This window comes from Choristoneura fumiferana, chromosome 17 (assembly GCF_025370935.1).
Source record: "Choristoneura fumiferana chromosome 17, NRCan_CFum_1, whole genome shotgun sequence".
Classification (NCBI taxonomy): Eukaryota; Metazoa; Arthropoda; class Insecta; order Lepidoptera; family Tortricidae; genus Choristoneura; species Choristoneura fumiferana.
Window position 1 is genome coordinate 8,973,299 of NC_133488.1, and position 23,561 is coordinate 8,996,859.

Below are 23,561 nucleotides of genomic sequence, written 5' to 3' on the forward strand. Positions count from 1 at the left end.
TTTCCTTGTCAATATGTAACTTTAGAATGCTGTGTTATTATTAGTTGTGTAAATACTGTAATGTATATTCATTCCAAATAAGTTAATAAATGTACAGTTACAATCTGATATTTTGGAGCGGCAGGTGATCAAAAATTCAATACGTGAAACTTTAATTACTTAATAAGAGCATATGCCGATATTTTGACCACCTTGGCCGCTCCGATATCTGATGGCGACTGACTCCATGAATCAAAAATCGTAAATATGTGAAAAAATCAAATACTGCGATTATGAAACATCGTAATAATAATTAGTTATAGTCTATAAATCATGTCTCACGAGAGCTAAGTAATATTACAGAAATATGTACTTATATTAAATTCTATTTGAAATAATAAAATTTCCCGCGTGTTGCCATGTGTTGTAAACAGTGGCGGCAAGAAAGTTGGTATGCGTCTACTGCCGCGAGGTTCCAAATTTCCGATACAGGGTACAAGCAGGAACGTTTTTATTAAGGATCGTGTTTTACATTTGTTTCGTATTATAAATAAAATACCGATACTAAATAAGTAGATGCTTAAAAGGTTATTTAAAAAAAATCATTGACGATTTACAGTAATCTACCTAGTCCTAAATGAAATTCAGTCTTAAAATGATTTGTGACATGATAGAAAACAGTTGAAACATTGTGATTGTATATTAATGTGTTATACAAATAAACTTAAAGTTAATACCTATCTTAAAGGTGTTAATATCTATTTAGTTAGAATTGATTAAGGGCCAAAAATTAAAATTACAGAATATATTTTAAGATCAATGTCTTGTCAAGAATTTAGAAATGTATAACGATTTTTATTAATTTTTACTCAACAATTTTGTACAGTCGCCATCCAATACTCGGAGCGGCCAGGTGGTCACAAATATCTGCACTGCACTCTATTAGAGTTACGTATCGATATTTTGACTAACTTGCCCACTTCGAAATATCTGATGGCGACTGTACTAAAATATTGAATTGTAACTGACACAAGTTAAAAACAAAGTTCTCACAGAGCATAGTGACGTAGGCATCTGTGACAAGCGACTTACAGATAAGTACATGATTCAGCAGAGCTAAAGACGTTTTTTCGTGAGAATGATTGGAATAGTAGGTATTAAGTAGGTACCTACGCAAATATGCACTTAATAAAATCTCTCAACGGATCCTCCTGATCTGAACGGAGCGCGGAGCCGCCATTACAGTAATTTTTGTTCGATGACTCTTCCTCGCTGTTACTTTCGTAATTTTTGTTCAGAAATCATCGTTGGTCATATTTTTCCCCCTGAAACCTTACATTTTTCGGAAAACATTAAATGGTCATCATAAAGAAAACTATAGGTTAGGTTTGTTTTATAACAATTATGAACAATCATTGGATTCAGAGAAAAAAGAGTTATGACAAAGATATGTGGTGACAAACATTACATTTGGACTTTCAATAAGTATGTGAGCCGATATGGGCCGATCTGAACCCATCAACCTTCAATCAACCCAATATATAACCCTGCGTGGTTATGTATTGGGTTTTTATATATTTTATTTCTGACTAGGAGCATGTACTCGTTGTCAATGATATGCGCTGACGAGGTTGATGTCTGTTCCGCAAAAATATGTTAACCGCACGCGAGCATCATCATAAAACTAAATGCGTATTTCAACTCGGAACATTATTGATTTACTTCTGATATATTTGTTCCGAGCGGACGTCCATTTACAATTTTGTATCTGAAATTTACTAAAATATTCGGGAGTAAATATAGTGTTTCTTTAAGCTCTACACAAACAGTGTTTTGCTTCAGAAACTCGTGTCCAGATAGCTGTAGTTATTTTCATCTGTAGAAATTGTGATTTGCTGTACTATGCTGAATAATAGCCTCGATAGGTGAGATAATAGATCCTTGACCATGAGCGTCCCATTACGTCATTCGTCTCACGGATCTTGGTAAGTGTGAGCAACCTCTGAAATCTGAACTTAGCTTTACAATGCTGGTTTAATGTTAATTGTAACTATCTTTTGTTTCTATAAAGGAGTACTGTAAAGTGAGCAGGGCGATGTCACCTTGTAGTGTAAGAAATGGTGAAACGGGAGTCGTAGGTTAGTTGCCATGCGTCAAGCCATACGTCGGTTTTCACCTCGAGCTTTTCCATAGTAGGTACTTGCAGTGCAGGATGAACTTAGAATGTACTTTATTGTTAACCAGTGAGCTAATTTTAGTTTTAGTAGTTATTTTACTTTTATTTTTCTACGACTTTCGTGCTAAACTCACTAGAGTCTACCATGAAAGTCGATTATGTCGACTATATGTAGAGTCACGTGAACTTGCCAGATTATTTATTTTATTTACTTAACTTGCGAGTACTAGGATGAACCACGTAATGTATACTTGCGTAAACAAAGTTTTAGGAGTCAAGATAATAATTTGTTAATTCCGTAAACACGAATTTGCGAAAATTTACAAAATTCTGATTTTAATTAAAAAAACAATAACAGTCTGGGTGGGTGCCATGAAATAAAATGAGTTTCTACCTTTGTCATATTTTAAAGCAATAAATTAATTTTCATTGTAGTACTACATATATACAATCACGTCATAATATCTAACTTTGAAATTTTCATTTATTTATGAAGCTTCTGGGACTTTACTGTTAACCACGCAAATAAATATCATGCATCAGTACCTACTCTCAGACACTACGTGGAGTAAGATTTATAGTTCCTATTCAGAAATAAACTAGCTAACATAGTCAAAATACACACAACAGGACTTATCACGCTAAAGCACACGAGTAATAGGTATTTACCTCGTCCGATTTCGACCACACATTGCAGTGGCCGTGATCACGAGTAGACGTCCAGGTAAATATTAATCGTGTGTTTAGCGTGCTAAGTACTGTGCTGGTAATGGAAGTTGGTTATGTACGGGAACAAGGGTGTGTTGTATTTTGCTATGAGTGAAAATCACGAAAGTTTAAAATTCAACATAAGAAGTAACAAACGTCATTGTTTTTGAAAGCAAGAGATCTACTGGCATTAACACGTCACTGTCTCTTATCTTAAACATAAATTTTATTTAATTCCATGATACTTTTTTAGTAGTTTCGTGAAATTCGGTTAGCAAGTTACTCCAGTGATTAAGTAGGTACTTAGTTGCTGGTTGCTACAATAAAGTAAACTTATCATAGGTAAATATCGCAAGGCAGTGCTTTAGAGGCAACCATGCAAACATGTTAGCAAAAGTCAAACTACAAAATCACGTTTCGCTCGATAATAATCAAGGTTTTAGTAATTAGGAAACATTGTGCTGACATTCGTTAAGGTTCTGAATTTCTTTTGGCGTTCTAAGAGGAGTTCTTTGTTCAAAAATGGACGTTTCCGGTGATGATGATGAACTGCTTTCCGTCTATAATGTCTAGATTTTATTACCTAATACGTATGTTCTAAATAGCTACCGCAAATCTTCTTAATTTGTGTCTAATGGCATGAATAGATCGACGTAGTCGACGTGAATATATTTTTACAAGCTTTTATTTAGTTTCACCTGTCCCATGTTATCGTCCGTTGTCTGACTGTCTGTAGTCAAATCTTGCAAGTTAATTCGACTAACTTTCAGTAGTCGGATTGACTGAAATTTGGCATACTTATAAATCGTGACAGTACAATAACTGGTAGTGACATCCTGGAGTCCGGCAGGATAGTCTCTGCAGGACGCAACTCTTCAACGGTAAATGGCATCGACTTGAATTTGGTATTCAAATGTAGTTTGATGACAATGCAAGTAAGTCGACAAAAGTAAATTCAGCAGCTTGTATTAAAAAAAATTTTGTATACTATACTTTATGGTATTTCGTATATATAGAGATATAAATGAATTTTACAGTGCATTGTTTTGTAATTCTCATTGATTAATAACTAAATACATAAATTAATCAGATATTAAATACTCTGTAAATATTCGCTAACTAAAGCAGAGAGATAATACCTACTATAGACGCAAGAAACAGGCATTACTTACTAATATATATAAATTATTAATGCAAAAGTGTGTGTGTTTGTATGTTTGTCCGTCTTTCACGTCGAAACGGAGCGACGGATTGACGTGATTTTTGGCATAGGGATAGTTTATGGGCCAGAGAGTGACATAGGCTACTTTTATCACGGTAAAAATTTATAACAATAATTAAACCGACTACAAAAAACCATGAAAATAATTTTCTACCAGTCTGAAGTCGGTCGGTGTCTCAGCACGAGCCAGCAGGAGTGGACTATACCTATAGTCATCTACCTCACCTACGCATATAGGTATGTTGGGCTTCAATCACTCTGCTGGCTCGTGCTGAGGCACCGACCGACTTCAGACTGGTAGAAAATTATTTTCATGTTTCTTGTAGTCGGTATTTATTTTTCACGCTTTTTAGTGTAAATATCTAATTTACAATTTGTTTAATTAGCAACTGCTCGTCATCTTTTACGAAAGATTGCTTTTTCCGATGCAGACCATTCATTATTGAGGAGTCCTGTGCTTCACCACCCTTTACCATATGCATTACGAGGAGCGTAAATTGCTTAGCAACTGTGTCAAAGTAATTAAAATTCAACCCGTGAAATACTTGTTATTGAGTAGAACCCTGATGGTCAACTGTGGTCTCATCATCAGTTCCACTTCACCAAATGATGATTTTCGAGCAAATGTACGAGTTACTACTAAAATATCTAATTACTATAGGCGTCCCTACAGCATTTGAAGAGTTCCTTCGATTTCCTTAAGATCTAATCATCAGATCCCGATTTGGCGCTTATGAGACCTAATTGAAGACATTCCTAGACGAACGCAAAAAAAATATCAAATCGTTCATAAATGACGAAATCTGAGGTAACAAACATAAAAAAAAAATACAACCGAATTGATAACCTCCTCCTTCTTGAAGTCAGTTAAAAGTTCACAGTTCTCGAGGGACCAGCGCGCGATAACATTCCACGCGGGCGTAGCCGCGGGCAAAAGCTAGTAAAATAATATATCTTTTAGAGTTCTTAAACATTTCAACCAATATTTCCATTCTCACTGCGCATTGATTGATTTGTTATACTGAAAGTTAATATAAATCGTTGTGCTCGCGCATGCAGTTTACACGCATGTTAGCTAATATCACGTTAGAATGGTTATTATTAGGCGATTATCTAAGTCGATCCACGTGCAAAGGTACCTACTAGGTTTATGATTTCAAGCGTTTAGTGCATTGTTGCACTATGCGGATTACACAGTGTATTACAGCGACAGAATGCTCGATTATTTGTAGCTTGACAAGTGCGTGAGACACTCGCTAACCCTGTTGCAGTCAGCATTTTTTGTACTTATCAAAAAAAAACTTGACAAGGGCACAGTGGCGGATTTGCAGTCTTGGCTGCCCTAGGCCTCAGGCCACGTATTAAGTATCAGGCGTCCCTTTCTCAGCGTTGTTAGTATCATAGTGACTTTTTATTATGTCTCAATTGGCCGCCCCTAATATCTGGCCGCCCTAGGCCCGGGCCCTCTGGGCCTTAGGGCAAATCCGCCATGCAGGGTAGCAGAGGCTCCATGCGACACTATCTACCGAGTTCTACAGAAGTGTCACATATGAACTGGTCAGGGTGTAGTCAATGAGAGCTCTGAGTACGAGAGTAGCTATCACGTGCGCCATATTCTCGCTTGTTGTTCATGCGTCTGTTATTCTGTCTTATCAGGTCAAATAGGTTTCTATAAAAAAAATACAATCTTTTTTTTACCTAGCTTGCATTATCATTCAACTTCAAATAAGTATTTGTATACCTTTCAATTAAATATTATCAGGCCACTGGAAACGGGTTAAATTCCTCTTCCGAGTATGACCCAAACTGACACGATAAGTTAAACAAAAGCTTGTAAAAAGGACAAAATGGGTTTAAAAATCAAAGTCATACCGTGGTATTATATGTTGTCGCTGTTTTAATTTCAAAATAATTCATTATTATTAATAGGTAGTACTTTATTAATATCAAAATCTTTCTAAATGAATTTGAGTGCAATATCTTGTGCTGAGATAATTTAACATCTTCGCAATTTAAATTAGTAGGTTGTTAAATTTGCCATGAATCAAAACGGCTAGCTACAGTACATAACCATTCAAATACCTACTTACAATGAAGCTATAAATCATTATTCATGTTTCAACTTCAGCTATACCTACCTAGTGTTGCCACCCACTACGCGTTTGGCAGAAGACCAGAAAACTACATGAAAGACGGCATAAATTATATTGTAAGCCCTGCTGGTCTGCTACAGTTTTCTCCTTTGTGCACTTCTCGCCTAGACGCAAGGCACGCACCGCTTTCATTCAAGTACTGCCTTCATCTTGGTACAATACGTGCAACAGTGCTACAGACATATTTAGTGTTCAAAATTACGTAGGTGTAGTTCATATGGTGCCAAATAAAACCGCAGTGCTAATTTTTTATTGTGTAAAAAAAATCTGGCAAGAAAAAATTACCAACTTAAGAGGCGGCATGGTCCGTTGTAAGTATGTTATTGCGTAATTAATAGCCGACTTTAATAGAAGAGATTCACATTGTTTCACACGCATCACCTTATATGTTGGGGGGGGGGGGGGATTGGTAGTGCATCGAGTACTTAACTTGAAGCAATCGACTATTGTTATGAAAATAATGTTCATTTATTGAAGCTCTGAGATTAAGACATTGGCTGGGCAAGTCTAGGCCCCAGCAACAGTGTTGAAATACAACAAATGTCAAGTTAATGTTATCGATGTAAACAATAAGTACACCTTGTTTATTACCTGATTCCTGTATTAGCTTCTTACATTTAATAGATAACGCGAGAGCGCGATCACTACTCTACCTATCTTATTGATATTTTGATAAAGCAAGTCTTACTGGTCGGTAGTAAATATTCTCAGTGCGGCTGGAGGAAACGTTTGAACTGAACCTCTCTTTAATTACTATAATAATAAGAAGTGCAGTGCAGTGGGGACAACAAAACAATATCAGAAATCTGAACTTCTAATTATCACTGTCATAGAACTACTTACCTATATATTAAATCAGGTATTGTAATCATTTGTTAAAAAAAAATCAGTAGGTTAAAGTGAAGATAAGCTGAAAAATAGACTGTAAAAAACTAAAAATAATGAACATTACACCCTTAACTATTTTAATTTGAGAATGATTTCGCATTTTTAAGAGTGTAAATATTGACTCCAGCGTCGACGTCCGATGCTTTGTCTTACTGATATTATTCTAGAATGTTTTTTTGTTACAGGGTAAAAAGTCACATACTATATAGAATCTGGTGCATAGTATCACCATAAAAATTAAGCGCAGAGAAGCAGAATCCAATGCATTCGAGCAGAGAAGCCGGAACATCTCCCGTCGCACCGTGAACACCTGGACTTGCCGTCGGATATCCGATGGTCTCTCTCCCATTGGAGCAAATCATATACGCGCGCTGTCACTTCATTGTTATTAAAAACCTCAACATCTTCTATATTTCATAGTATTAAATTTGTTGCTTTAATCAAAAAAGCAAAATGAGCAAGATCTTGAAAGTAGTCGGCGCCTCCTGGCTGCAGACGAAAATCAGCTCCTATATCCTAGGAATTCTTGGAGTTCTAGCAATTTTAGCTCTTTTCGTCGGACAAATGGAAAGGTAAATAAAATAAAAATTTTATACTAAAAAGCTAATTTTGTTTAAAATGAATTATGTACTTACCTACTTCAAATTCTTATCAAATTTCCGGCCGTGGTGGAGGCCAGCGAGTGTTTAAAGATTTAGTTGGAAATACGTCATTGGCATAGTTTCAAGTGCTAGGGTTGTGTTTGCCTTGATATTGCACTTTGATATAATTTGAGAGCTTTTAACTCAGTGTAGTATATAGGTAGTTATTTTCAATTTCAGAATTCAAGAGGACGGAAATTATGCGGCCACTGTGTTTTACTCAAACAAGACTGGATATCGCATTGAATATTGGGGCCAGAGCAACGAACTCACCGATATACCCAAAGGAGTAGCTCGGGCACACTTCCGAATGGACATAGATACCACTGGGTCAGTATACCTACAGCTACGAGCAATGCAGCGTTAACTATCACTGGTTACCATTCATTGATAAACTACACTGTAACTATTCGTAAGTGTTGCACGCACGTCACTACTCGTATGTTTACAATGGTGACGACTGTCTATTTATCCACGTCGTTAGCTCGGAGCTTTGCTTATTCAAGAATACTTTAACAACATTATAATTGATATGTGCGTAAAATTCATATAAATACTGAACACACCGCTCACCACAGTTCGTTTGCTCGGATGTTGTTTTAAAACATCCGCTTGAGTAAAGATTTACTGCAAATTTAATGCTAATTTCAAAAAAACTGTGCAATACCAGTAGTGTTTATCTACAACTTATTTTCAGATGGTCGCTCCTGGAGGTAGAAACAGATGCATCCTACCCTGACGAGATCCAAGCGTATGCTGCAGGGATAGTAGAAGGTGCATTGACTTGGTATCTGATCCACACGCATCTCGAGAACACCATTCGAGCAAAGTGTGAAGACACACCTAGGGAGAAGCAATGCGACAAGCTACGAGATACTTTGGATAGGTCCGTCAATATCTGGAAAACGAAGGGTGCAGAACGGGGAGCTGTTGAACCATTTTGGCACCATGTAAGTTATTCAACTGAGATGCTCTTATTTAACTTGTTTACTTATACAGAAAATTATTCAAGATATAATGGGAAGAAAGTGTTTTTTGAAATGAAGTCTCACTTCACGGTTAATAATACTTTCAATTTTCAGGTTTCATTGCATTATACGCAAATAAGTGGAATCTATACTGGTTGGAAGCACGGAGTAGAGCGCAGCATGAATGAATATGAAACTGACATCTCAGATCTGTACTGGTTGAATGCTGTGGCTGAAGCAGCGGAGATCCAACGAAAGCTGAACATATCTCTGGATGATCAAGCATTAACTTCAGTCTCCGGTCTGTCCAGCGCACTCCTAAGAATAGTCAACGTAACAACTGAAGATGGCGGTATTGCTAAGAAGCTATACGTGGCTCAAAATGGTGCTGGAAGGTATAGCGTTTCTTTTCATTTTAAATGCACAATGCAGCTAGCTAAATAATTGAGATATATCGATGTAGGTCTACACGATGAGGTATTATACATACATATTGTGTGTTTCTTTTCGCACGCGGAAAGTAGTCTTGTCTTTACTAATACGCATTTTTCTGTTTTACAGCTACTCCTCAATGACCAGAATCCTGAAGCGGTACAAACTGAACTATCATCTCACAGCAAAGAGTCCAATCTTAGTGCCAGGTACATCGGTGGACTTCTCGGGATATCCAGGCTCCATAACCAGTCAGGACGAGTTCTACGTGGTGAAGGGCGCAAACCACAACATGGTTGTCACGGGCACCTCGCTCAACAACTACAATAACAATCTGTGGAAAGTTGTCAACATTACGGAGCAAGTAAGTATCAAATCAAAGAATATATTGAAATTTGACAGTGTAGAGATCAGGCTGTTTATGAAATCTAAGAGCCACTTTGTATTTCTAGGAATGTAGGTTTAATAGTACCCCCTACCTAGAAGTATGTAGCAAGGCGACAACCAGATGGCCTAGTGGTTAGAGAACCTGACTACGAAGCTTGAGGTCCCGGGTTCGATTCCCGTGTCGGGGCAGATATTTGTATGAAAAATACTAATGTTTGTTCTCGGGTCTTGGGTGTTTAATATGTATTTAAGTATGTATCTATATCTATATAATTATATTTATCCGTTGCTTAGTACCCATAACACAAGCTTTGCTAAGCTTACTTTGGGACTAGGTCAATTGGTGTGAATTGTCCCGTGATATTTATTATTATTATTTATTTATAAGGCAGTTCGGGAGTCTATGATACTCATTAGAACTATATTTGTTCTTAAAATGAAAACCTATCCATAACATTAGTTCAGCTATAATTTTCGGCTAAAAAGCCGTCCACCTTTAACATTTTAAAAATGATCTGGATATCTGGAAAAAACTCGTATACATGTTATATGTTGTACGTTTGGCATACCCATGTACTGCCACCGCTTCTCAAAACTTAGTCAGGTGCAGGAAAAAAAACTGTGCAGCATACTTTACCTATCTAATTCTAATTCTTTAAACCTTTCTAGGTGCCTGCTGCCCCTCGTGTCTCCACTGCCAACCACCTTGCGGCAGACGCGAGCTCGTGGGCTCACCTCCTTGCTGCCAGTAACTCCGGAACTGCCTGCAAGCAGTGGCTTGTCGTGGATTTCACCAGACTGGCACACTTAAACAAGACTGTGGACAAGTCCAAGGCTGAGAATAAGGAATTTGTCCCTGAAAGCGTCTTGAGCAAGTGAGTTTCTTTTAAAAGTTCATATTGGTAGTAATGAGGTTGAAAAATGTAAAAGTAAGTAAGATTCAGCACCTGTATAACAAAAATCAATCATCACTGAGTGGTTGGTGATCATACTGAGGCGCAGGTAATTTAAGATATTATTGATCTAGCTGGTATAAAGATTTCGTTCCCTAGCCTATTGGGCTACGTGTTTTTATTTTCTCATCAAATGGCTGGCGTTGAACTCAGACTAAAGTATACGAATGATCTGTTCACATATGCGAGAGTTGCGTTTCTAATTGTATGATAATTATGTCGAAGATACTATGACGTATCTTCAACGATCAGTGAGCATGGCAACACAATTGCACGCTGCGCCGAATTAGTATTTAGCAACCCACGCACATGTTTAATTCGCGTTTTTAAGTAAGTGCCAGTCAAGAAATATTCGAAGTTCGCACTCAATACCACTTTACGTTGCAGGGACGTGAGGCACATAGTTGTGCACCGCACCAGCGCCGGCCACAACAAAGGCTTAGTACGCTTGATAGAGCAAGTGCCTGGCCGCACCCACTCTGCTGACCTCTCCGATGCCTTGCTCGAACAAGGCTACTGGGCTACATATGGATTACCGTTCTTTAAGGTACGATAACTTCTGCTAACATCTACCTCGAGAGAAATATCTCCATAGCCCTTCCCCACATTACTAAAAAACGAATAAGTAGGTATTTTCTAGTCTAGAAGGACCGATATTATCTCATTCCTATTGGAACAGTGAGAATGGGCGCACGCGGTGATCCAGCGCCAAAAAGTTTTCGCACTGCTTGTACTAGACGCCGCCAAATGTACCTACTTATAGGTACTTACATCATTTGGTGGAATTCTAGTTTGCTATAACTGTAACCTTATTCAAAAATGTCGTAAGGTCGATGAAAAAATATTGAGAACCAACATAAAAAAACTTTTAACTCAAATAAAATCCCATCCCTTTTTGATAGTTTCGTTAAATATCATTTCGAAAATATCAAGGCTGCTTACTTTTCAAGGGCATAAAGGATTCTTTATTATAAGTTGTAGTCATAGTATTCATTTTCTCTCTCTTCAAGTGCCTGTCCAACTAGTGAAGGTTGGTAGCCAGCTTCGCAATCTGATTCGGACGTTTGCCAGTTTGAAAAGCACTGCAGCGCTCTCAATTACCGTCCACTCCTGGATTTTCTATTTCCTACGATCCACTGCTCTCTGCCTGTCACTTTGCCTTCCCCTCATTTTTTACGAGTAGTTAGTTGCAAGAGTTCGTATTACTAAAATACATTTTCTTTTCAGGACATTGCCGAGCACACCCAAGTCGACAAAATGGAAGAGTTGCACGGCGAAATATTCTCAGAGTCTCAATCACCTCGCGCCATCATGTTCAAGCGTGGTTTCAAGAACGCGACCTCTCTGGACAGCATCATAGCCTTGATGAGGCAGAACAACGTAACAGCAATGAACAGAGCCAGCAATGAGACAGTGAAGTGCAGCGGGAAAATTGATTGCATTTTCAATGACATCGGCTATTGGTCTGTCCTCGGGGTGCGAGGTGACATCGCTGCTCAGTATAAAGAAGCTTATGGAGTTATTGACACTAAAGTTGTAGCTGGTAATAAACTTTATTTCATACCATTTTTTGAGTTAAGTTGGCAAAACAGACCCTTATAGAATGACTTTGTTGCCCGTTTATTGTCCCGCCGTATCTATGTCTATCTGCCAAGACCCTTTTCTCAAAACGCGTGGAGGTATCAAACTGCAATGAATACCAAATACCTACTCAGGTGTACCTAAGTACAATGCTTTGGAGCAGTGAAAAAATCTAACTTCTAAGTCAACGCTATCAAAGATATACTTATTAAAAGACGCGTTTCCATACAAATGCGGGGAATCAAAACCTATACTACTAAGCCTACCTATATATACTATGCATAACACAATCAATAAGAAAAGTAGCTCTGCTAACACTAGATATTCATAGATACCTACAAATTTGTACGGAACCCTCGATACAAGAGTCCAACTTCCACTTGTACTCGTAAGTATTTATCTTACAAGTTTCTTCTTTTTTTCAGGCACTTCAACGCAACGACCTTTAAAATTCGTCGCCATATCCAGCCCGCCGTACTCAAATTGCAATCGCACGAACGCCTCTACTATTCCGCTCAATAAAGGGACAGTGGCCACCGTCTACACAGACCAATTTGACGATGAACCTACCATCAACGGCCCAGAGATACGGGACCTCGTGAAGAGGCAACAGGAGGAAGAGGCTCAGGAAACCCTGGACCTCCTCAACAGAGACGTCATCAAACCCTTCCAATGGTCGAAGAGTGAGTTCCAAAACGAAGCTCACGAAGGTCTACCAGACACATGGAACTTTGGGTCGTTCACCCCAAAATGGTCGTGGTGATGGTGAATCTCCAGAAACCCTTACATCATAATAATTAAAAGCGTTAATTAAAAAGTAGGGTATTCATATAAGTGCAGTTGATATTTTCTTAAGGTTTTTATTCAGTGGCCGTATGTCAGTTCGATTTAATTCAATGTCTTGTTTTTAGAATTATTTATTGGATATATGTTGCTCTTGTTCGTGTTTGTAAGTATTTTCCTGTCGGTTTAAGGTGTGATTGTTTAACGCTGCCTTTGAATATTGACAGTTTTTTTAAATTCCCTATCTGAAATTGAGGTGCCTACTTAAGTATCAAGTCACAAAACGTTCGTGGAATGAAAATCTGACCAAAATTTATATGTACGTACTTAAACCTATTTTATCACCTAGTAAGTTATTATTTTCTAAATATGCACTTCTAAATTAATGTTTTAACTATGTAATGACTTTAATTTTAATAAAAATGAAGTGACCTGAAAGATAGAGAATCGATTTTGCTCTCGAAAATAAAGTAGTAAGTATTTATTTAATTTTTGTTTTATTCGACCGATTCAAACTTAGGCATAAAATATACCTAAAGAAAATTACAAAATGCCAAACCGTTCCATCACTCCCAGTACCTATAAGGCCTACTTTAAGAGTTGCGCCCTTAATCGGGTACCCTAACCACTAGGTAAAGCGCTATTTCACTATTGCCCGCGACTCCGTCTGCGTAGAATTCCTTTATCGCTATTCCGCGAGAACCAGCGGCGGCGTCTTTAGCCCGTGTAGCGCCCGTGTGCAATTTTTTTTTTATATTTTTTATTTTTATTTGACTGGATGGCAAACGAGCAAGTGGGTCTCCTTATGGTAAGAGATCACCACCGCCCATATTATTTTAGCGCCATCTATGAAGCGCGCGGTCAAAATGGAATAGGTACAAAGTGCCGCGGCCGGCCGGGACCCCTAACACCGCTACACCCGTGTGCAACGCACACCCTGCACTATAGGTAAAGACGTCTCTGGCGAGAACTACAATTTTCCGGAATAATAACTATCCTGTCCTTCTGCGACTGAACCGACCGACTATCATCTAAATCGATTCAGCGGCTTATAGATGTTGAGAGGCCAGTGGATTCGACAACGTGTTCCCTGCGGTTAGGCACAACGAAGTTGAGGAAGGAATCTTTAAAATAAACTTCAGAATTAATCCTATAACGTAGCAGCGTTTATTCCATAATAAACCCACCATTTACAGTTGTCGGATAGCAGTAAAACTTATGGATTAAATATAGCACTCACAAAACAAAGTTCTAACGGAGGTTGATATCGAGAGAGAGAGTACAGAGCAGCGATAACAAAAGGAAACGGATACGGACAAACTGACGTTTGTCACTGTCAGGTCATTGCGTTATGTTAATGCTTAGATTCAACACTTCCCCCTTAAGCATATAACATAACCACAGGTACATAGAGACACATACACTCTACTTTCTGATACAGAGTTCAAAACTGAATTTCTGATGCTTACATGAACTTAATGGTTTAGTTAATATGTCTGCAAACATCCTTTCAGTGCTAAGATACTTAACATTTACAAAATTCCTTTCCACTAGGTCCTTTACATAATGATACCTTATATCTATGTGTTTAGTGCGCTTGTGACAATATTCTCGCTTTTCTAACAATTTGTGCGCACTTTGGTTGTCATTGTATACAACAATGGAATTTAGCTTTAATTCAGTAAATATCTCAGACAGAAAACTGGTTATAAAACATAAATCTTTACATACATCACCAATAGCTAAATATTCACTCTCACAACTTGACAATGCTACACATTTTTGCTTTCGCGACTCCCAGTTAACAATATTATTTCCTAATTTAATTGCAAACCCTGTATAAGACCTACGATCATTATGATCATTGGCAAAGTCTGCGTCGGTATAGGCACATAAATCCAATTGACTACTTTTTACAAACAGTAAACCATAATCAATTGTTCCTGCTAAATACCTTAATATTCTTTTAGCAGCCATCCAATGGTTCAAACCAAAACAGTTGTTATACTGGCTCAACTGGCTACAGGCGTAAGCAATGTCAGGGCGACTACAGACACAAATGTATAATAAACACAACCTAACAACTGTCTGTAGTTATAAGTCTCATCATTTAAGGGTTCATTAGACTTACATAACTTTAGCCCTAACTGCATGGGAGTCGAGACAGGTCTACAGTCTTGTTAATGAATGTTAAGCCTTATAGCATTGCGGTTAAATATGGCAACACATGAGTGTGTCATGGTCTTAATTTTGATGGATTTAGGCTATGGCAATACTGTCATAATTGTCAAATGACTCTGTTCCTGTTCATTTCCTCCGTCCGTGATGTGAGCATGTTAAACCGACTTGTCCTTTGTCTAATAAGTGTTTTGTGGAACTTCATCGTCTCATATCAAGTGTAATCGAATCAGTATTGTCCAGCTTCAATATCTGCCTAATATATAAAGCGATGTCGTGATATCCTGGCTGTATTATTTCTCGCCTGCTGACGCTCCCCGCTCATCTGCTCAACGCATGCCACTCTGCTACAGGTTACGGGCTCAGACATAGTAATCGCAAGTCCCTGAAGAACATCTAAAGAAGCGGCTCAGGAAATAATTAGCGGGTGAGTGCTCAGTTTGGTTTTTTGGTGACACGATGCCGGATAACCTACAAGACGGGCATGTGCCAAGCATGCCGCCTATGCTTAATGGTGGCACTAACACGATTGAGAAGCTTACTGGCGTTCAGAATTATAACGCATGGAAATTTGGTATGCGGATGATATTGACATTGGAAGGCTTGTGGAGTTGTGTTGAGGGAGAGGATGCGGACGCCGTACGAGGTCAAAGGGCGCTCGCGCGCATATGCCTTTCGGTGCACACTTCTCTATATCAATATGTGCGCAATGCGTTAACGCCTAAAGATGCCTGGAGGAGTCTCTCGGCTATATTTGAGGATAAAGGGCTATACAGACGAGTGCTTTTAATGCGGCAACTTCACCGAATTGAATTTTCGAAATTTTCTGGCATGGGTGATTATATCAACCAAGTTATGCTCCTTGTCCAGCAACTGGCAGATATAGGAAAGACCATAGAAGACACTGAGATTGCGGAAATTTTGCTAAGTGGATTGCCGCAGGAGTATGATGTGCTGGTGTCCAATATTGAAACTGCATGCATCAATACAACATTATCAAGTGAGGTGGTGCGCTCTCGCTTATTACAAGAAGAACATCGTAAGCTCCACAATGATTGTGTTGATGCTACGAATATGGCATATCTTACTAGAAGGAAGCCTGTGATTTGTAATTTTTGCAAAAAACCGGGACACAAGAAAATAAATTGTTTTGCCATGAAGAAAAGGAAGCAGACGGAGCGACGAGATGCTGTTTTTGTTGTTCGGGAGCCTTCGGCCGAGGTTTTTTCTGTGCAACAGAAGGAATGGATTGTCGACTCTGGATGTACTTCTCATATGTGCAATAACAAAGACTTTTTCATAGACTTTAAATGTTGTCTAGGTGATGTGTCAATAGCAAATGGTGACAGACTATCTTGTCTAGGTATAGGTAACATCAATATTGTGTTTAATAACAAATGCCATTTATTGTCTGATGTCATGTATGTACCTAATCTCTCAACCAACTTATTGTCGGTTAGCAAGCTCACTAGTGAAGGGTTCACAGTTTTGTTTAGTAAAAATTGTTGCAATATAAGCTTTGAAAGTAAAATAATTGGTTCTGCTAGAAAAGTCAATAATGTGTATAAGTTAAATGGTGGTGTTGTGTGTGATAAGGTCTTGCAGGTCCATTTGGAGCATTCTTCAGCCACTCTGCAGGATGGAGTGCAGAGGGATCAGAGTGCAATGGTTACTGTGGTGCCAGCAGGTGTTTGGCACAAGAGACTTGGGCATTTGAGTTATGGAGGTATGTGTGCTCTGCGGGATTGGGGTCTTTTGATGCAGATGGATGATCTGGAGAAGGGACCGGCGTGTGTGCGCTGCCTGGAGGGGAAGCAAACCGCGGCTGCTTTTCCCGAACGGCAGGCAAAGCGTGCTGCACGACCGCTGGAGCTCATACACTCTGATGTTTGTGGGCCTATGTCTACTAGCAGTATGGGAGGAGCAAGATACCTTGTAACATTCACCGATGACTTTTCGAGGAAAACATTTGGTTACCTGCTGAAATTTAAATCTGAGGTAATGTCTTGTTTTGTTAACTTTAAAGCTTTAGTAGAAAAACAAACTGGTTTGCCTATAAAGTGTCTAAGATCTGATGGCGGTGGTGAATATTGTAATAAGAAATTTAGTACTTATTTAAAAAGTCAAGGTATTATTCACCAAACGACAGTACCCTACTGTCCACAACAAAATGGCCTCTCAGAACGTTTAAATAGAATTTTATTAGATAAAGCACGATGTATCCTGTTAGAATCAGGTCTTGCCAAGGAATTCTGGGGGGAAGCGGTAATGACGGCTATTTACCTTAAAAACAGATCCCCACAAGAGCTTTGACAGGGTCTATTCCAGAGCAGGTATGGACTGGATCACCTGTAGATCTCAGTAATCTTCGTGTGTTTGGATGTGTTGCATACACACTTATTCCAAAACAGAGGCGTATTTGTAAGTTGGATGCCAGATCTAAAATGTGTATTTTTGTAGGATACAGTGACACTTCCAAGGGATATAGGCTTCTAGACCCTTCTGAACCTAGAAAAATTATTTATTCACGGAATGTAGTATTTTTAGAGGAAACCTTTTTAAAGGATATGAATGGACAGTTTAGTAAAAATATTTTATACAATTTTAATGATTATACTTATACACCTTATACACCAAATTTTATTTTTACAAATGATTTTAAAGATAACTGTGATACTACTAATAGGAATTATTTAAATAGTAGTGAGGCTCCTAGGATAAGTGAGCATATAGAGTCAAATTGTAATGATTTGTCTGTGGTTTCAGCATCGTCAGATCCTGAGTACTGCACAGGTGATGAAGAGGATGTTAGCACGAGTTCCCGGCATGATGCTCGAGAGTGTAGCAGTGCCTCGGATGCGGACGTGGCGTCTCGTGAAGGGGAAGAGGTGGTGTCTCGTCCAGGGCAAGATGTTCCTGGGACCGACATGTCACATCCGGTGTTGTCTCGTCCAGGGCAAGACGTTCCTGTGACTGACATGTCATATCCGGCGGAGACTCATCCAGGGCAAGATGTTCCTGTGATGATCCCTGTGACTCGTCCAGATGTTTCTGGTACTGTCACTCCACGACCCGTCCGCAGTACTCGCTGCAAGGCCCCTTCAAGGTATGACAGTTATGATATGTCTTTGTTGGCTCAGTGTGAGACTGAACCACTTACATATGATGAAGCTATGTCATCTTCATGTAGTGAGGAATGGCATAGTGCTATGCAAAAAGAGTATGACGCGCTCATTAAAAATGGAGTGTGGTCTTTGGTAGATCGCCCTAAGGACGCTAATATCGTCAAGTGTAAGTGGGTTTTCAAGGTAAAACAAGATACGTCAGGTAAAGATAAATTTAAGGCGCGATTAGTTGCTCGTGGCTTCTCACAAAAGAGAGGAATTGATTACAAGGAGACTTTTTCTCCGGTAGTTCGCCACAGCACTATGCGTATTTTGTTTTCCCTAGCCAATGACTTGAATATGGATATTGATCATGTGGATGTTGCAACAGCATTTCTTAACAGTAAATTAAATGAAATTATTTATATGGAGCAGCCTGTAGGTTTTGTAAATGATGTCAGTAAGATATGTTTGTTGCACAAAAGCATTTACGGTCTTAAACAAGCCAGTAGGATGTGGAATGAGACAGTACATCAATTATTGACAAATAATGGCTATATGCAAAACAAATGTGAACCCTGTGTGTATGTCAAGAAGAATAATAATTTATTGACAATAATTGCTCTATATGTTGATGACCATTATATATTTAGTAATGACATGAAGACTAAAAATGAATTAATTAAGCTTTTAAAATGTAATTTTGAAATTAAAAATCTAGGAGCCTTAAGAAATTGTTTAGGAATTAATGTGACTCGTGATAGAGCTAAAGGCGTTTTGAAGTTGGACCAGGTAGAGTACACAAAGAGATTGTTAAGGCGTTTTGGCATGGAGAACTGTAAAAGTGTCTCTACGCCCATGGTAATTAATTCTAAATTGCATAAACCAGAGTTGGATTGTTTGGATGATAAGATTTACAAGTATAGAGAATTATTAGGTTGTTTAATGTACCTGTCCATCTGTACTCGGCCCGACATTGCATATGCATGTAGTCAGTTAAGCCAATTTAATCATGACTTTGATAATACGCATTGGTTAGCAGCTAAACGCATTTTGCGGTACTTAGCGGGAACGTTGAATTATGGTCTATGTTTTTATAGAACGCGTGATTTTAACATAACCGCTTATGCAGATGCAGATTGGGCAAATGACAGTGTAGACCGTAAGTCATACACTGGCTACATAGTGAAGCTAGGTAGGAACAACATCAGCTGGGAGTCACGTAAACAGCGCTGTGTGGCTCTCTCTAGCACTGAGGCTGAGTATATAGCTATCAGTGACATATGTAAAGAGTTGTGTTTTATTAAGAATTTTATCTCTGAATTTCTAGCTAATAATATTGATATATTATTATATAATGATAACCAGAGTGCACACAAGCTCTTAGAAATAAAAGAATATTGTCACAAGAAAACCAAGCACATTGACCTTAGGTACCACTATGTAAAAGATTTAATTCAGAAAGGTTTTGTTAAAATTAAATACATGCCAACTAACAATATGGTTGCTGATATATTGACCAAACCTTTAAGTTCCATGAGGCACCATAAATTTTGGATGGCATGAATATTATAGATGTATTGTTGTGACTTGATTTTATGTCAAAATTAGTTAAGTGTTTAGGCATGTCATGTTGTATGTGTCTTCTGTTATTACTTTGTCTAACTAATTGGTTGACTCTATCAATGTTATAAGAGCTTAAGGGGTAGTGTTAATGAATGTTAAGCCTTATAGCATTGCGGTTAAATATGGCAACACATGAGTGTGTCATGGTCTTAATTTTGATGGATTTAGGCTATGGCAATACTGTCATAATTGTCAAATGACTCTGTCCCTGTTCATTTCCTCCGTCCGTGATGTGAGCATGTTAAACCGACTTGTCCTTTGTCTAATAAGTGTTTTGTGGAACTTCATCGTCTCATATCAAGTGTAATCGAATCAGTATTGTCCAGCTTCAATATCTGCCTAATATATAAAGCGATGTCGTGATATCCTGGCTGTATTATTTCTCGCCTGCTGACGCTCCCCGCTCATCTGCTCAACGCATGCCACTCTGCTACAAGTCTGTCATACCAAATTTCTCCAGAACCTTTCTGATGTAAACAGACTGATCAAGTTTTAGAGTGCCCTTCTGTCTGTCTCTAGTAACTCTGATACCTAAATAGCTCTGTATAGGACCTAGGTTTTTAATATTAAACTCATGTTCTAACAAACATAACAAACCTTTAATTTTAGAGCTATTATCTCTATATAAAATATAAAAATCATCAACATAGAGCGAAATTATTAATAACTCTCCATCAGATTTTAAATAATAAACACATGGTTCACATTTACTCTGCTTAAAGTTATTTTTGGTTAATAAATCGTGAACTTTGTAGTACCAAATTCTACTGGCTTGTTTAAGGCCATAAATACTTCTTTGTAAGAGACACACTTTATCTTTATTTTTCTCATCATGAAAACCTGTGGTTGTTCCATGTAAATGGTCTCATCCAGTTCACCATTTAAAAACGCTGTATTTACGTCTATGTGATCGATGTTGAGATTATACTCATTAGCTAAACTGAACAATAGCCTCATAGTAGAGTGACGCACAACTGGGGAGAATGTGTCGGTATAATCGACTCCATACTTTTGCGTGAACCCCCTCGCGACTAAACGAGCTTTATACTGCTGAAAATTGCCTGAAGAATCACATTTAGCTCTATATACCCATTTACATTTAATGACATTGTGATTTTTCGGCCTATCCACCAATATCCAAACATTATTCTGCAGCAAAGAGTTGTACTCACATGTCATAGACTCTAACCATTCGTCACGATGAGGACTGGCCATTGCCTCACTGTAGGACTGTGGTTCATCAATGAATAGATTTTGAGCTAGCAAGGATAATTCGTAATCATTGTACCGTTTTGGCAGCACTGCCCTAGTACTACGTACAGGCCTGGGAGCCGCAGCCAAACCTTCTCCTCGAGATGACGCCGCGCGCGATGACATCACAGGCTCAGCGCCCGCTGTACACGCCGACCGCTCATCGGAAGACTCCTGATCGCTGCCGGTGTTCCAGTCATCTGTCAAAACAGAACTATTAATTTCATCGCTCAAAACATGACTTTCATTATTTTCACTAATGACTTTACTGCTACTATCCAATTCAGCATTTAATTCTTCATTTGATCCAATTGAAACATTATTCTTATTCAAATTTAAATTATTAAATTCATCACTTGTGTTTAATCCAGTACAAGAATTATTGCCACCATCATTCAATTTATTCAAGGCATTATTGTATAAAAATATAATTTGATTGTTTTCATTACACACATTATTATTGGAATGTTCAGGAATAAAAAATTTACTCTCCATAAATTTCACATCACGAGATAAAATTACTTTTCGTGGATCAGAAGGGTCAGCCAGCCTATAACCCTTTGTGGTCTCTGAATAACCTACAAAAATATATACCTTACACTTAGCGTCTAACTTTTTTCGTTTGACTTTAGGAATGAGGGCGTAAGCTTTGCAACCGAAAACCCTGAGGTGACTAAGGTCCACTTTTGACCCGGTCCAGACTTCCTCTGGTATTTGCCCATTCAATGCAGTGGTGGGAGACCTATTTTTCAAATAATTTGCTACCATTAGTGCCTCTCCCCAAAAACATTGACCAAGGCCAGAATGCTGCAACATACATCTCACTTTGTCAAACAAAACGCGGTTTAAACGCTCCGCAACAGCGTTCTGCTGGGGACAATAAGGTACTGTAAGCTGGTGTACAATCCCTGACTTTCTTAAAATGTCTGAAAATCTTTTATTGACATATTCTGATCCATTGTCTGTACGCAAACAAAGTATTGATAAACCAGTTTGCCGCTCAACAAAATTCTTAAAATCAATAAAACGATCACATACCTCTGACTTGTGCTTCATCAGGTAACAGAATGAACGTCTCGAGTAGTCATCCGTGAAGGTGACAGCAAAGTTTGCACCACCCAAGCTGCTCACTGGCAAGGGGACCGGCCACATCTGAGTGTACAAGCTCCAGGGCCTTGGTTGCTCGCTTCCCGCCTCCTTTGGGAAATGGAAGAGATGCCAACTTCCCCTCAAGGCATGGTACACACTCTTGAAGTGCTTCGCCATTCTGAAACATACAACCAATTCTATCCCTAAGGGTGTACATACCTCCTGAGCCAAGGTGACCCAAACGCTGATGCCATAGCTGTACTGCTGGCCTCTGAGCAATAACTGTGGTACTCTGTGACTCCTGCCTATCTTGCAGGAATAAAGAGCACTCCTGTTTGTGCATTCCTTTGCAAAATCCATTCAATTTATACAAACCATTAACATTTTTAGCGGAACTAATCAATTTACCTTTGTTATTGTAAATAAAGCAACCTCCCGAATTGAACATCACTCTCATATTTGACTCTAACAGTTTACTAACTGATATTAAGTTACAAGATAAGTGGGGTACATACAAAACATTACTTAAAGTTAGTACCTGATTAGTAGAAGTCTGTATAGACACCACACCAGTTCCTTCACATTTAAGTCTGTCATTATTGGCTACAGCCACTGAAGAATCACTACAGTCTTTCAAAGAAATGAAACACTCCTTCTTGTTAAACATAGTAGCTGTACAGCCAGAATCCACAAAAATGTCATTCTGTGTCACTTGAACTTGAAATGCAGCAGCCATGCTTTGTTCCGAACCATGATTTAGTTTCTTATCTCTCTTCAACTTGAAGCACTTTGCTTTAATATGACCTTCTTTGTGACAGTAGTTGCAAACTGTTTTCTTCTTCGCTTTTGTGCTATTTGAGATAAATGCTGTTTCGGATGTGCATGTAGCCAGTTTTCTTGTTTCTTCCTGTATTAGTCTAGCTCTGACAAACTCGCTAGACACTGTCGAAGTGAGACAGGCAGTTGACAGGTTTGACACAAGTGGGTCGAACTCTTGTGGTAGGCCACTGAGCAAAAGCTCTGCCACTTCACTATCGTCGATGACCTTGCCGATATCAGCCAACTGTTGTACAATTTTCATTGTATTATCAATATATGCAGTCATGCTGCTATGTTGTGCATATTCTGTTTTATGCAACTGTCTTAATAGGAGAATTCTTCTGTATAACCCCTTATCTTCAAATATGTCGCTAAGCTTCGTCCAGGCGGATTTAGCGCTTGAGCAGTTCACAATATATTGAAAAAGATTAGGCCCGCAGACTAAGTGCGATACGCGCCAGCGCGCGTTGATCACGCGCAGCGTCCGTTACATCACCGGTCACGCAGTCCCACAGATTTTCTAGAATGAGCATCATTCTCATTGCGAACTTCCAAGAGTAAAAGTTAGACGCACCTTCTAATTTTTCCACTGCGCTAATATAAGATGACGAAGATTGTTGAAT

The 23,561-nt window shown here is 38.6% G+C and overlaps 2 protein-coding genes across 2 annotated transcripts; one reads left to right on the forward strand and one right to left on the reverse strand.

Annotated features, from left to right (window-relative positions):
• The first annotated feature begins 6,975 nt into the window (after positions 1–6,975).
• On the forward strand, positions 6,976–13,360 carry LOC141437439 (putative phospholipase B-like lamina ancestor). Its single transcript, XM_074100804.1, has 10 exons — positions 6,976–7,097; positions 7,312–7,698; positions 7,948–8,097; positions 8,465–8,717; positions 8,850–9,130; positions 9,297–9,531; positions 10,224–10,429; positions 10,895–11,054; positions 11,735–12,050; positions 12,514–13,360. Exons 2-10 carry the CDS (start codon positions 7,580–7,582, stop codon positions 12,849–12,851), a joined length of 2,058 nt encoding a protein of 685 aa, XP_073956905.1. The 5' UTR covers positions 6,976–7,097; positions 7,312–7,579; the 3' UTR covers positions 12,852–13,360.
• A 7,264-nt stretch (positions 13,361–20,624) lies between these two features.
• On the reverse strand, positions 20,625–23,367 carry LOC141437301 (uncharacterized). The gene is made up of 2 exons (XM_074100576.1): positions 22,658–23,367; positions 20,625–22,297 (listed from the first exon to the last, which is right to left on the reverse strand). Exons 1-2 carry the CDS (start codon positions 23,222–23,224, stop codon positions 22,115–22,117), a joined length of 750 nt encoding a protein of 249 aa, XP_073956677.1. The 5' UTR covers positions 23,225–23,367; the 3' UTR covers positions 20,625–22,114.
• Between the last annotated feature and the right edge of the window lie 194 nt (positions 23,368–23,561).

Bases quoted from the DNA above. Each gene is read 5' to 3' on its own strand.
- LOC141437439 (XM_074100804.1), top strand. From the start codon at position 7,580: ATGAGCAAGATCTTGAAAGTAGTCGGCGCCTCCTGGCTGCAGACGAAA. The intron at 9,532-10,223 runs GTAAGTATCAAA...AAACCTTTCTAG, and splicing joins TTGTCAACATTACGGAGCAA to GTGCCTGCTGCCCCTCGTGT. The intron at 12,051-12,513 runs GTAATAAACTTT...TCTTTTTTTCAG, and splicing joins TGACACTAAAGTTGTAGCTG to GCACTTCAACGCAACGACCT.
- LOC141437301 (XM_074100576.1), bottom strand. From the start codon at position 23,224: ATGACTGCATATATTGATAATACAATGAAAATTGTACAACAGTTGGCT. The intron at 22,298-22,657 runs GTACTAACTTTA...TGTATGTTTCAG, and splicing joins TACAGACTTCTACTAATCAG to AATGGCGAAGCACTTCAAGA.